The sequence below is a fragment of the Artemia franciscana genome, chromosome 15, assembly GCF_032884065.1.
Source record: "Artemia franciscana chromosome 15, ASM3288406v1, whole genome shotgun sequence".
Classification (NCBI taxonomy): Eukaryota; Metazoa; Arthropoda; class Branchiopoda; order Anostraca; family Artemiidae; genus Artemia; species Artemia franciscana.
This window is the reverse complement of record NC_088877.1, coordinates 38,273,272-38,287,826: the sequence shown is the minus strand read 5'-3', so window position 1 is coordinate 38,287,826 and position 14,555 is coordinate 38,273,272. Positions and strand designations below refer to the sequence as shown.

General features: G+C 32.6%; 1 protein-coding gene across 7 annotated transcripts in view; it reads right to left on the bottom strand.

Annotated features, from left to right (window-relative positions):
- LOC136036440 (zinc finger and SCAN domain-containing protein 20-like) overlaps positions 1-14,555 on the bottom strand; it is a 113,145-nt gene that overhangs the window by 20,446 nt on the left and 78,144 nt on the right. For 3 of the 7 annotated variants that reach the window (XM_065718678.1, XM_065718677.1, XM_065718676.1), the window contains one exon: positions 1,567-1,658. The exons of 1 other annotated variant lie outside the window; for it this stretch is intronic. In XM_065718678.1, coding sequence (XP_065574750.1) covers positions 1,567-1,658 — 92 coding nt within the window. Of the gene's footprint in view, positions 1-1,566; positions 1,663-4,205; positions 4,810-8,125; positions 8,218-10,848; positions 11,075-11,466; positions 11,599-14,555 lie in introns of those variants that run through there. 3 more of the 7 variants (XM_065718682.1, XM_065718681.1, XM_065718680.1) reach the window with 3 other exon arrangements.

Below are 14,555 nucleotides of genomic sequence, written 5' to 3'. Positions count from 1 at the left end.
TTATAGGTAATTGTTTCAACCAAACACCATTTTTAGAAGTTTCCGACTATTTTTCAGTAAACCCTTAAATTTGTTCTCAAAATAACATTTTACTATTCAGACTGATTTAGATACTAATCACTATTCAAGAATCAGCTAGAAATGGGGATTTTGTCCTCATTTGCCAGTTTTTTGTAACTACATTAATTAAATTTTGGGTCACTATGAACCATGAGCCACTACTATGATACAACCTATGATTATACTGTGATTTTACTAATACTGTGATTATATATCACAGGAAAAATTCTTTAACTAGATTGGCTAGAAATACTAGATAACAAACCCCAGTTGCAACAAGTGTCATCATATAGTTCCACTGCAATGTCATTTATGGTTGTAACCAGTGATTATAATGCCATTCATTTTCTTTTATACGAAGATGCAATTTTTTGGTCAAAAAATTGGTTTTAATTTAAGCATAATGTTTTGGTAATTACAAGGGGACCCAGACATAGCAATTTTCTTTCCAATGACTCCTTAAATAGTCCTCTATAATGTTCTAGTACCCCACCAGTAATGACGAAGAAAAATAAAAAAAAATGCAAAAGAGCCCGCATCAACGCTACCCATGCCAAAAAGTGATATTCCTTGTTGTTCAATCCACGAGTTTGTGAGTTTTTAGCCATTAAAATGCCTATGGTGTCTTATTTCTGATTTAATCCTATTACATGTTTAGAGGCTTTCAGGCTACTGTTTGAATTTCCTTTAAATTTGTTTTCAAACAACATTTTACTATTAAGACTTATTTAGATGATAGTTGCCATTCAGGAACCAACAAAAATGGCATTTTTTTCTAACTTGCCAGTTTTCTTTTAAAAAGCGTTTATAAATTTTAGGTTGTCATGATTTGTGGTTTGTTCCCTACTAGGCTGTGGGTAGTGTAGGTAATAAATTGGTCAAAAGTAATGCTTGGTAGTGAAAAACTTGGTCAAAGTGATCAAGATCAGGGACAAAGTGAGTCCAATTTGAGTAAAGCCAAGACAAATAGTCGCCTTAAGAGGCAAGGTAGACACAACTTTTTCAGAGTTGTATAATAAAGATTACTTTCCTTTTTTCATGATAGTCTATCACCCTATGTTAAAACTGAGGCAGATTTAAAATCTATTAAGGATAACTCAGATAGTCTATTAATTCTGTGTGCCATTTGAAGGGTATTAGAGACCAAAACAGTATTCAAAAACTTTTTATGTCCACAGGACTTGCAGACAAGTGGGCAACTAAGATTGTTCATGGCTTATGGGATTTAACTACTGGAAAAACCCACTTGAAAAGGGTACTTCAGCAATCTTGATTATTTGCAGCTACAACTAAATAGCTTTTCACTAAATAAATATTTTGTAAATATAAAATGTAATTTTTACTTTTTTGGAAAGTAGAATAATTTTTATTTACAAAGAAGATAAACATTTAAAATAATCCTACCTATTATTTTTGCTTATCTAAAGATCGAAAAAGAACTACCACTATGATCAATCATGGGCTTTAAAAATAACTAAAAAGTAATAAAAGAAAACAATTGCGTACTTTTTCATTGCCATAATGAAAATGTTCTCCTTCATCTTCAAACTGACTACAGCTCCATCCTTTGTCAATACCCACAGCAAATTCGTCTTTGACTAGCTCAAAAAAATCCAAATAAAATTAACATCAAAAAGGATAACATAATTGTTATCATTGTTGGTTTTGAATTAAAACAACCTGGTGGACTGTGATGAAAAACTTGAGTCATGGCTAATTGGAATAAAGCCAAGACCGATAGTCTCGGTGAGAGGCACAGCTGACATAGGACTGTCAGAATTTTTTTGACTTGTATAAAAATAGTGTATTTTCACTTGTTGATAGATAATGAAAAGAGAAATCACCAATGCTACAGCACAAACACACAAAAAAAAAAAAAAAAAAAAGAGAGAGACAGAAGGAGAAAAGGAAGACTGTTTTCCTAAATTAGTGATTAATATAGACCAGCACTTGAATGAGGCCTTAACCCTACTCATCCATACAATCACATAGGTCAAACAGCATAGCCACACACAATCAACCATAAATAATAATCCATGGACAGGCAGTCATGTCGTCAATAAGTATAAGTCGTCATTTACCAAACAATAGAAAAAATAATATAGACAAATAATTCAGAGGCAACACCCAACATAAGGGCTCATCAGGAGAATACACTGGCCTATATAGGGTTTCGCCACTCTAAATTCTCTACCCAGCACAGTGTTGTGGCTACCACAGAATATCCATGGCATCCCCGCGTCAGGTATCACCCCCAAAATACATGCCTATGAAAAAAAAACAGCAAATGTAAAACAACCAAGTAAAACCAAAAACAAGCTTATCCTGTTAATATATCCCTCCTTTTAGCAACAATAGGTAAACTAAATATTATAAATTTTACCAAATCACAAATATTAACACATTGCAAAAAACCTGAATGAACTAAACAATTATATAATTCATCTTTACCATGTGGCTAATTTTTTAGAAAATCCGCTCAATTAGAAACACAATTCAAAATGAATGGCGCTGTGACAATATTTCTCGAACCTCCGAAATTAGTTAAAAATTTCTTTAAGTATTTCTAGATAATTCTTTTGATATTTATTTAAAAGTTCGTTATAATGAAAACTAAATTTTTTAAATTGCCAAGTTAATTTATTTGCAGAAAAACCTCTTGATATCAATTTTTAACTTAAAATTTTACATCTATTTTTAAAATCAATATAATTACTACAAATCCTTGCATAACGAAGTAACTGTGAGAAAAACGCTGAATATGTGATATTTGAGTGTATAATACTTTCAGGGAATGGGAAACTAATCACTTCAAAATCATCCGTTTTATTATACATTTTAAAACTTAATTTATTATTATCACAAATATTAATATTTAAATCTAAGAAATGATCTTCATGACCAGTGCCATGACTAGGCTCAAGAATAAGCTCTGATGGATATATATTTTTAGAAATATCAATGAAATCCTTACAATTTAAGACCAAAATATCATCTAAATATCTTTTATTATTTGACAAAGCATGTTTTAAATTAATTGGATTATTCTTATCCATCATATATTTATATTCTAGTTGACTTAAAAACAAGTCAGCTATAAATGGGCTGGCATTCCCCCCCCCCACAAAGAAATGAATAGATAATTTAGTCTAATCCTTATCTTAGCATGTTCAATGGTGTGAAATTAAAAAGCTTTTTAAAATACATTATAACAACAACAAAAGTTACACATGGCCATGAGCCTCTGTATACAAAATAATTAAGGCCTAGTTCCCATCTTAAATGAACAAAGGGAAACAATGACCTGAAAATGTAGTTTCCTGGGAATTCTAGCCTATGTGGTGGAGAGATCTTCTGGTATATCTCTAACAGGATTGGAAAAAGGCCACACCAGTGAACTATAGAATATAATAAATTCCTGAACTGAAGACAGTCTCCAAAGAGTTGACACTGCAAACTTATGAAGGTTAGCTAAATTAAAAAATCAGGAGCACAAGAAGAGGGGTTTTTATATTGGATTTATTTTGAACAAGTGTTCTGGATTTGTTTGTTTTCTGCAAAAAGTTTAAACAGATCATATATAAAGACTTTTGGCAATTTTTTTTTCCCAGTAAACATAAGTTTATCTTGTGAGAAAAAAAACTTGAAAATTTTTTCTTCACTTAACCATAATGTATTAAACCTATTAATGACACTTAAATCAATATATAAATGCTCATTTTATTCAAAAAAGAGATCTAAGGACTTTGATTTAAATACTACTAATTTCTTCTATCATTTTCTTGTAAGAAAAAAAATAAAGCAGTTTTGGCAAAGATCTGGGATTACAATGATAGCCTATTGGCACTTTGAACTAAAAAAAAACAGAATGTGAGAAAAAAAGTTAGATCAAAGAAGAAAATCTTAACAGTAAAATAAAACCTAGTGCTTAGTACTTTTTAATTGTTAAGTTACAAAATTTCTTGGCAAAGGTATTTCCAAGGTGGGGATGGAGATTCACAGTCTAAATATTACACACATGTGTCACGTTAGCCTTTGGCTACAACCTAGCCTATTTCCTTAGAGAAATAATATATAAAGCCATACTTTGGTCACTTGATTTTGAATAAACTTAACTTCAATAAAAAAAAAATAGAAAAACTTACCACTGAGTTACATGCAGCAATATCTCTTTGATAAACAGAGGAACTAGTTTTAGCAGGACAGTATACCAAGTTATGGTTTGAGGTATCTACTAGAGGAAGTTCTATATTACTGGAAGAATCTTGAGCCAAGAAATTGCTTTCAGAGGTTGTAGCAACTCTGTTTTGAGGTTGAACAAGATAGCTAGGTTTTTGTATCTGGTTAACTGTCTCATTGGGATAAGCAAGACCTTTAACTTTAAGCATTTCTGCCACTTTTATTAATGAACTAGCTTGAGCTTGTGGAACATTCACTTCACCTGTATACATAAATTTCACCAAAGCTATCAGATCATGAAATTTCACATCTTTTAGGATAATAATAGGATGAGGGTGTGAAATCCCTAGAAGAAGTGTTTCAAAGTAGGAACTACAAGATGAAAGAACAAGTCTGTGACATTTGACGCTTTGACTGTCACATGATAGGGTGACATCTGTAAAATGTTCACTGTCTAATAGAGATAAAAACGCTCTGTGAAATAGATCCAGGTAGTTCTTCCACTTTAAACAAAATTCGTTTTGCTCCATTTCAGAAATAGTGACTAAATCCTTGAATGACACAAACTTGCTGAAATAGATTTAAACATATAAATAAGTATTCCAAATCACAAACTGTATAGGCACTAGAGGTGAAAATTAACAAAGTACTCTACAATTAGAAATTAAAAAGCAACTCAATGCTTGTATTTTTCTTTCAAAGCTTTAACATTCCTTTTCAATTTAAAATATACCTAGCTTGGTAATAATTCTGTCTCTTTGAATGCTGAACAATATGCATTTAAAACTTGCAAAAATTCTTAAATCAACATTAGCTAGTTTAGTTTGTCTTTGCACCACTAAAGACTCTTATATTTAACCTGCCAGCTATAGACTCATACCTACTTATTGTAATATGATCATTACATTTTAGCTATTTTATTAAAACTACTATACAAAAACCAAGTAATTTTTTTAGTGGAAAAGCTGAGAAGGTTTATAATTATATTTTTGGTTATTTAATTAATCAGAGAAGAAAGTTGTCTTATTATATAGCTGACTCACAGAATTGTTAAGAGACTATACCTTCTCAAAACTATTAATGCAGACACAATCACGAGAAAAATTGGCCAGTCTTGAATTAAAACATGGTCTGTAGACATTTTTGGTAAAAAAAAAATGGTTAGCTAGATTTTTATGTGCTCAGCAAGTCAAGACATGATTCTATTTATTATCATTGATGTAGGCTACATAAAGATAAATATATTTTGAGCCTAGGTGGATAAAGAAAATGCCTTAGAAAAAATAACCAAATTCTTGGAAGGGAATAATATTCCAAAGCTAAACTTTACTGTAAGTACAGGTAAATAGCTTTCTTTGGTACAGAACATTGTAAATTTTTAACAGAGGACAGTATTTGACTTAAGATTTGAAATTTCCAAAAAATGGGAATAGCAACTCTTTTTCTTTTGTTATGAAATAGTTTATATGACTCAGACCAAATGAATACCCCCTTGGATGTTCCAGCCAATTTTTTGTACTTATGATTGCAAAGAGGCTCTTTCAGAGTTCCTACAGTAATACTTTTAGAATGACACCTAAAATTTGGGTTCTGTCTATTATTTTTTGGATTTTATGAGCTATTTAACTTTTACTGCACAGCAGGGGTAACAATAGCAAAAGTTTAAACTGAAAAAAATCTTATTGAAAATAGAGCTCAAGGGGCTATTTTCAGAAAAAATTGAAGAGTTTTTGGATCATCATATTTATTACTTATCCTTAAGAAGAAAAAACCATCTATTTTGAAATTTCGGATTCATGAAAAATATATTACTATGTAAAACAAGCTAAACTTTTGGCCTAAATCAAGTAAACAGGAATTAAAGGTAAGGTTTTAGGGGAAAAGAGGGTTTAACAGCAGTGGGGATAAAAGACCCAACATTACAAGAGTCTAACAACACTTGTAATCCCTTCCTTTTTGTACTAAAGTGAGATAATTGCTTTCTGAAACAATTTTGCGAAAGAACAATAACACCAGTTCAGATGGTAATTACTGGTGTTTGTAAAAGCAAGATTATCTAAAAAAAAAATCCTTACTTGTACAAATACAATGCAAAATAAAAGATACTATTAGGATTCTCAGAAAAAATAAATTCAACAATACAATTCTTTAGTATGATCTCTTGCTTTTCTCTAAACTTGCATATTTTTTCCAATGATAATGACTTTAAATGGGTTAAGTTAAAATAAATCATTTCCTTTGATATTTTAATGGAAAAAATTAGTATTTTTAACTAGATGGTTTCTTTTAAAACTCCTATCTTGCCTCTATGACTTATTGGAGGAAATACAAACAGGAAACAAATGCTTGTTAAAACAGCTGCAACAATAGCACACTAAATAAGTGCAATTATAATCATTGACTTATAAAAGCCAGAAATACTAACTTCAATGGGAATCAAACCCCAAATTTAACACATTTATTTACCTTGTTAATTTCTTAGACTTCAGTTACATTAGTACCCTAAAAATTATACTTCGCACAGGAGGAATTTCCTTCCATGCAAGTTGTAATATAAACTGAAGAGTAAAAAAAAATGAATGCTACCTATCATTAAGTGTTTTGAAACATCCTAATTACAATTTCAACTTTAGTTTATTGTAATATGTGACTTCAATCTGCAAATGTAGGGTAAAGACACCAATGATTCAACAGTGCAACCAAAATTTACCTTTAAAACAGGACAACAATGTTTACATGGGACTTGGAGTGCCATCTCTTGAAGCCGTCGTTATAATTTGACAATGCAAAACTTGGACATTATATTCAATACACCCAGATAAGAAAAGAACATTCAATTCAACTAGTGTTCTGCATTTGACACAAAAGGAGCTCCCAATTATTTTTCAGCTATGTAATGTTCAAACTGTCATTACTTTGTTATTTTTGCAAAATATATTGGGATCAGCACCAATACATCTGATCTCTTCTGAAATGTAGCCACATAGGATTTTTCTTGATAAAATTAAATTAAAATGGCAACAAATGTTATATTGTCAAAAATGTTTTCCAAGTGTTGAAAATTGTTGTCTGACCAGGCCAACTAAAAATGTTACTTCAGCCAAACTGAAACATAGATATTGACTTCTATCAAAGGATTAATTTCTTTAGAGAGTATCTTTTAGTAACCTTGCCATTTTTTTTTCACAGACAGCAACAAGCATTGTCAAAACATAAGTACCTCTATTCAAACTTCACTGAACATGTAAAACTGATGAAAAATAATTGATAACAAAATTCTAGGATCCTTTGAGTAAAACAGTTGTCAAATTTATAACAACTATTTGATGGTTTTCATGATTATTATTACATCTTCAAATAAGACTGAATGCTGAGTGTCCCTGGGAATCCTGAATTCAACTCAAATTGTCAAATCTAGAGCTCTACAAGCAAAAATCCCTAGATTGCTCCAAGCTGCAATTTAGGTGACAGACAGAAGAGCTATGGAAAATTTATTGAGAATGTATAATTTGAGCTAGTCTGTGTTGACAGTAAATTTTGACTTTCCTTTCAATTTTTTGTCTTTCTTTTCCTTTTTTTTAAAAAAAAACTACACATACAACAAAACAAGGCTTTGCAAGCTATAGGTAAGTATGAAAGAGGCGTTGGTTAGTACTGAATCTATTTTTTGAAAGTTTGGTATTTTAAACATACAACAAATTTAAGATTACCAGATTTGAACGTTTGTATATCAGTGTTTGAACAATATTGGCCCAAAGGTATTTTCTGACTTATTTAAAAGGAATGCTTTTTATCACAAGTATGATCCAAGAAATGCAGAAGTGTAGGCAAGCCAAGAGCAAAATACTACACATTCAGGTTTTACAATAAAGAATATGGGTCCTACCATTAGAAATTCAATTCCTGGGGGGATTCAAGGTGTGGTAAGTCTACTCCAATTCAAGGCACAGCTGAAGAAACACTTCTTGACTGACCAGCCTTGAAAAAAAAAAGAAACAAGTGTTAATTATAGCGATTGGAAGTTGTGAGATGACAGCATTTTTGTTTGTTTGTTTTTTCCCCTCTTTCATTTTTTTTTTTTTTTTCAAGTAGTACAGATGAAGTTGATTTGAAGTATGAAATCACTTCGACTGCCTTCAAAGGCCCATTTGTGATTTCCTGCAGTCAAAGATAGTGTGTGATTTATAGTAATTTTGTTTAGTAAATTATTTGTGAACTTGAAAAACTTGAACTAGCTATGAGGAAAGTAAATGCATCACTCTATGCCTTTTTATGCTTTTTCTAAATACAATAATTGCAGCCAGGAAACTTAAATTTTGATTCTTTAAAGGTGCTCAAAATAGCCAATAGTAGCAAAAAGTTTAGAAATGTTTAAAAAAAATTGCAAAAATTGTAGGAAAAAATTACCACTAGCAACTGATTTAGGAATGGTAACTATTATTTTAACTGATTCAAATATTAAAATATTACTTAACCTCACCTTTTTACATACCAATTTAGAGTATATATTTGCACATTAGGGGTAGGAGTAAAGTTTCAACTAACCTCTATATCTTAAATGTAACATTCATTTGCATTAAAAATGAATTTTACCTCCCCCTCTCCCTAATGTGCAACTATATACCCTAAATTGGTAATTGTAGAGGTGGGGTAAAGTTCATTTGCAGCAGAAATGCATACTTATTTGTTATATAATAAACACTCTGGAAGCAAACTTCAATTAATGCTAATAAAACCAAACAAATCATGATTGAAATATGATAGTTTAGAAACAAATTTGGGCTATATATTTGCAAATAAGGGGGGAGGGGTAAAGCATAGCATATATTAAATACATAACCTAAGCTAATCTAACCTGACCAAACCAAAATACCAACTAAATACTGAATTAAAATATAGCTACAATTTATTTTCCAAACAAACCAAAGCTAATTATGTAGTACAAAGAAGTTGCTTCACCAGTTTCTTAGCCTAAGCTAAATACACAACCTAAGCTAGTCTAACCTGACCAAACCAAAATATCAACTAAATACTGAATTAAAATATAGCTACAATTTATTTTCCAAACAAGCCAAAGCTAATTATGTGGTAAAAAGAAGTATATATATATATATATATATATATATGACCAGTTTCTTGTGTCATGTTTGTATCATTCACAATCAAAATTCTCAAGTGCTATTATATAAGCAATGAGTACACAGAAATGAATGTTAAATTTGGATTCAGGATGATGCTAGTGGTAAGTTTATTTCTTAGCTATCTGAATAAACTGTTAATATATAAGTTAGTGCTTATTTGATCTCTGAACTATATAGAACAAAATGGCTATCTCAATATTTTGATCTGAGGGAAAAAAGGTGTGGAGAGGGTAGACTTATAGACCTTATCCTAGGGGATGTAGAGAATTTTGTCCACCCCAGAAGCATAGCCTATGAATGCAATAGCTATCTCAAAATTTCAATTGGATACATTTTGAAAAAAGAGGGCATGGTGGAGGATGGGTTAGCCTCTGATCACATTTGATTCTTCAAAATAGCAATTGAACTTGTAATCAAATGATCTCTGTTCAAAGCTTAATATGGCAACCATTTTTGGGAAGTCTCTCTAAAAAAACAGCAAAGATCCAATAAACTTTAATTTGTGTTGATCACCAATTAAAGTTTAGCAGCCATGCTAAGTCTGTTTCATCTTCTGCAAATAAATCCCTTTGAATCATAAAAAGAACCATCTCTAGCCAACACCAAAGAGTTTTTACGAAGTTATATAAGGCATTTGTACAACCACATTTGAAGGTTGGAATGTAATTGGAAGCCCCTTTTTTTCAAAAAAGATAAGAAGTTACTTGAGGATGTCCAGCATCATGCCACTAAGATGCTTAGCAGAATGAATAAATTTCCATATGAAGAAAGACTACATCATCTGAAGCAACACTGACATACCAAAGGAAAAGAGGTGATATGATCTTAACCAAAAAAATCCTCTCTAAAAACACCCTTCCAGGTTTTTTTGCACAGCCCTTGCATTCTGGTACTAGAGAACATTCAATGAAGCTCCCTATGCAGCATTCCACAAGCAGACATAGAAGTCATTTCTTCAGCCAAAGATTCATCAATCTGTGGGATCAACTATCTGAGGAAACAGTTTCTGCAACTTCAACCAACATGTTAAAGTTCCACTTTGATAAGGAATGGCTCTGCCAGGAGTTTCTTTACAATTGGGAAGCTGCAAGAGTGTAGATCAACAACCAAAATCTACACCAAACAAATTATTTTCATCACTGGAGCATCACAAGGATGGAAAATCCTCATAACACTCCAAGCTGTGATTTAAGATTATTTAAGGTAAGATTTCAGGCTTTATGTCTATTTACTATATGCTATCCTGAGCAATCCTTTATCTATTACAGAAACAGCAGAGTCAGAGGATGTCTTGGAAAGGGGCTAGGTTAAGAAAATGAAACTTTGGGGGATGGGTCTACATGCTAAAGTATATCCTGGGAAGGTATTTTAAAGTACCCACCTCTACTCCTTCTCCCTCTAGAGTGTCCTGAAATTTGCCTACATGACAGGTCTATACCTATTGGAATTTGACAGAACAACATTTTACCTTAATTTTCAATTACCATTTGCTTTTTCTCTGCCTTTAGTTCTCAAAATGCAATTACTGTTATTTGAGTAGAATTCTGAGCCATATCAATGTTTTTTTTTCTAAATTTAGGAAATGTAGAGGTAAGACAACCAGTTCTGGAACACTTTGATCACTCTGTGCACTTTTTGACATTTAATCTACTAAAACTACTCCATTATACTACCTAGAAACTATATTTTTTCACAGTTAGAATTCTCCAGTTCCAAAAATTGTAGGGAGGTATATGGACTAACAACAAGTCCTTTCACCTCTTTGACTTCTTCCTCAGAAAAACTAGCTACTGGAAGCGCTATTCTGCTCCAGTCTGCTAACAATGGATATATACTATTATGAACAATAATACACTGTTATTGATTGTGGGAAGTGTGAGTACCTGAGCTACCTGTCCCCAGCAGTTTAAGGCACTAGGCCGGCCGGTACCAATACGGCTCTTCCTACTCATTCCCGCTCTCTTCTGCACAATCAAAAACTATGGATAAATCGCGTCCCATTAAAAATTGACTTCTTCAAGCTTTAATCCTTATTAAACAATATTTCTCTTCTTTAAGGTATCAATTGCTGCCTTAAATATCTTACGATCAATTTCCCATGGCAGGTTAGAATCCAGGATAGCTGTATAAGTATTTGGAATCTTAGCCAAGGAGCAGAGACGCTTAAGAGCAACAGTCTCCTCACTCTGAGCCTGGCAATCAAATAAAATATGCTGGATTGTTCTGAACAAGTAGATCTTTAATTTGAATAATTTTGCTTATATAGCGCTACCTATTTTCGAATCTTAGATATCAGTTTAGCTAATACTAGGACATACGTTTCTCTTATTGACAAAGATATTACGAAATAATACACAATCTGAGATAATAGTCTTGCTTTATCTTGGACACTTCCAAAAGACCTGTTTAGACATTCTTTGCTGAGGTCTATGACTCAGGCTCTTTGTCTCGTTATTAGACAGTTTAATGTCTTGAAATTTGTTATTTTAAATTGGATTTTTGAGAGAAAATTGTAGATTCAGGATTTTCTTTAGGGGGTGGGGCCATAATGGGTTGCTTCGATAAACTTGCGAACAAAGAAATACCCGCAATTCAATGGGAACCTCGACATAGGTAGGTAGTAGAAATGGTCTAAAGTGCTAAAGAGTTTCGCCTTTATTTTAATGTTTCACGAAGAGCATATGTCATATAATTCAGATCTTTAACTGGATGAAAATAGGCAGTAAAGTGGCCACCATTTCCTCACAAAAATTCAAAACTTAAATTAATAGTTTTTAATTCTCATACATTTACTTTTTATCATACAAATCCCTAAAAAAAACTACTAGGCTATATTGTAAAAGCCACCCCTCTTCACAAAAAAAAGCGAACCCAAAAAACCAAAACAGGCTGCCAAAAAAGTAATGATAGGCCTATCAATTTCTTTGCCTCAGTGCAATTGCAAGACTCGAAAACAAATTTTGACAGTAAAAAGAAGTAAATATTTTGCTCTTCAGTCCCGTTGTGACAGCACAATCCTGAAATATCATTTTAACAGCCTAAAGAAGTTAGGATTTTAAATTTATCCTCCTTGTTATTACCAAATGAAGATTTTCGCCTCACAGTTGGATTTTGCGGTAATACGAACAGATTCCGTTGATAAACTTAAATTTAATTAAATACTTTTTGGCGGTATACGACAAAAGTAAAACCTAACAAACACAGCACAAAGTGACTAAAGTCTTGTTTCAAACTTGTTTGCAAAAAGAAACAGTCTTAATATTGAAAAATTTATAAAAAACTCAACTATTAAGTCAATTACAAAGAAAAATTACTTTCGTCCAGACCCAAACCAGAGCAAGCAGTCCCAACCACAAATCCTACACCATGTCATAGGGAGGGCTCCTCCGTGCCCTCCTTGGATCTGCCCCTGTTCAGATTGAAAAATCTAGCTGTCATTTGAAGACTGGGCTGCTTTTAGGTGAAGATGCTTACATAAATGGATTTCAGATGCTTAAAACAAATTTAATCTATCTTAAAACCATATAACAAATATATCTACACAAATTTAGGAAACATCCATTGCGCCAATTCAGCCACATTAAGGAATTCTGACCACCTACCAATGATCTTTCTTGAAGATGCAATTAAAGAGATTCAAATGAGAAATAAAACCTAGTAAGACCTGGGTTGACAACTTGTGGATGATAGTATATCTTCCTTTTAAGTTTTAAAACTTAGGAACAACAGAAAAAATTCTGTATATGAAAGGGATTGTCCCACCCTCAACGTCCCACTCTTTACGATAAAACTTCGTATAAGAATTCTAGAAAATTCATTTGGCGTAAAATTTCTCATGAGGAATTTACCCCCTAGATACTTACCTCTTATGGGAAGTTATCCCCATGAAAAATTTCACTAGCAGAAAATGCTTCCCCTCTCAAAAATGTATGTATACTTCCCTATAATAGGCTAAATAAGCAACAGGCAAATTTTATAACTTAGACCTATTTCCATGAGGATCATGGTATCTCGAAAGGTATAATTATTCGGCCTTTCTGCTTTTCTGAACGAAATAATACTTCTACTACTAACAAATTACTGCAGCACCAAGCCACCTGAAGCCAACACAGCTAAGCTCAGTCCTCTTCCATCCCAATCTATTCAAAGCTTCCCTTTTTACACTTTTCCAGAAAATTATGCAGCAAAAACGCAGAAGAATACCCATCAAGATTTTATTGTCTAAAACGCGCGTGGGAAAACTAAAAACATATTTTTCATTGGCCCAGCTGATATGTTTCGGCATAGCTGTGGGAATTTTCAACATAGCCCATGACAGAGGAGCTTGAGTAAAACGAATGGAATCTAAAAGGTAAAGACCAAACTGTTTGCTTTGCTTGATAACATAGCTAAGGGAATCTATGTTTTTTTCTTACTTTAGTAAAGATTAGCTTTGTATAGACGCTTCGTATTGATCCTATCGATTACTAGATGACAGCTAAACACGATTACTGCTCATTGTAACTAGGGTATTCTCAAAATTGAGGTCTTTAACTCGAGTAAAAGAAACAAACCCTAACGCTGGGGACACAAGAGGAGATTTGAGCCCCCATTTAGAAATTTTCACACCTTAGAGTCTGCCTCACCTAGGAAATAACTTTTATAAGTTTCTAGTCACTCGGGAAAGCCTTTCTAGACTATTAAAGGCCCCTTTACGGAGGAATCAATTTTTTTGTGCGTGCGCACTGGGGCCTTTTAATCAAAACATAGATCAGGTCAATCAAAATAAACATACATTATTTTTTGGTAGGAAGGGTTATTCTTATTCCCGGTGCAATCTTGCAACAGAAAATTATGGATGCAAATTCAAGCCACACAAAAATTATTTTATGGCTGTTTACTTTTGCGGCCTACACAAACGTAGATTTTCATTTTTTTTATACTGGGGTTCTGACTGTCTAAGGCAATAACTAGGCCCTTTTGCTTCCTATGTGAACCCCAAATTAGGCGATTATGGGTGAATATATTTGGAATAAGTAATATTGTATTTTTCTTAATCAGGCCGTTTTGTCAAACAAATTGGCCCTAAAATTTTGTAGGTAAATTTCAGGGCCCTCTGTGATATAGTTTTGTACGTCTCTTCACCCATTAAGCCAACATGAGAGTGAGAGGCTGATCGATTATTTTTCCATTTGG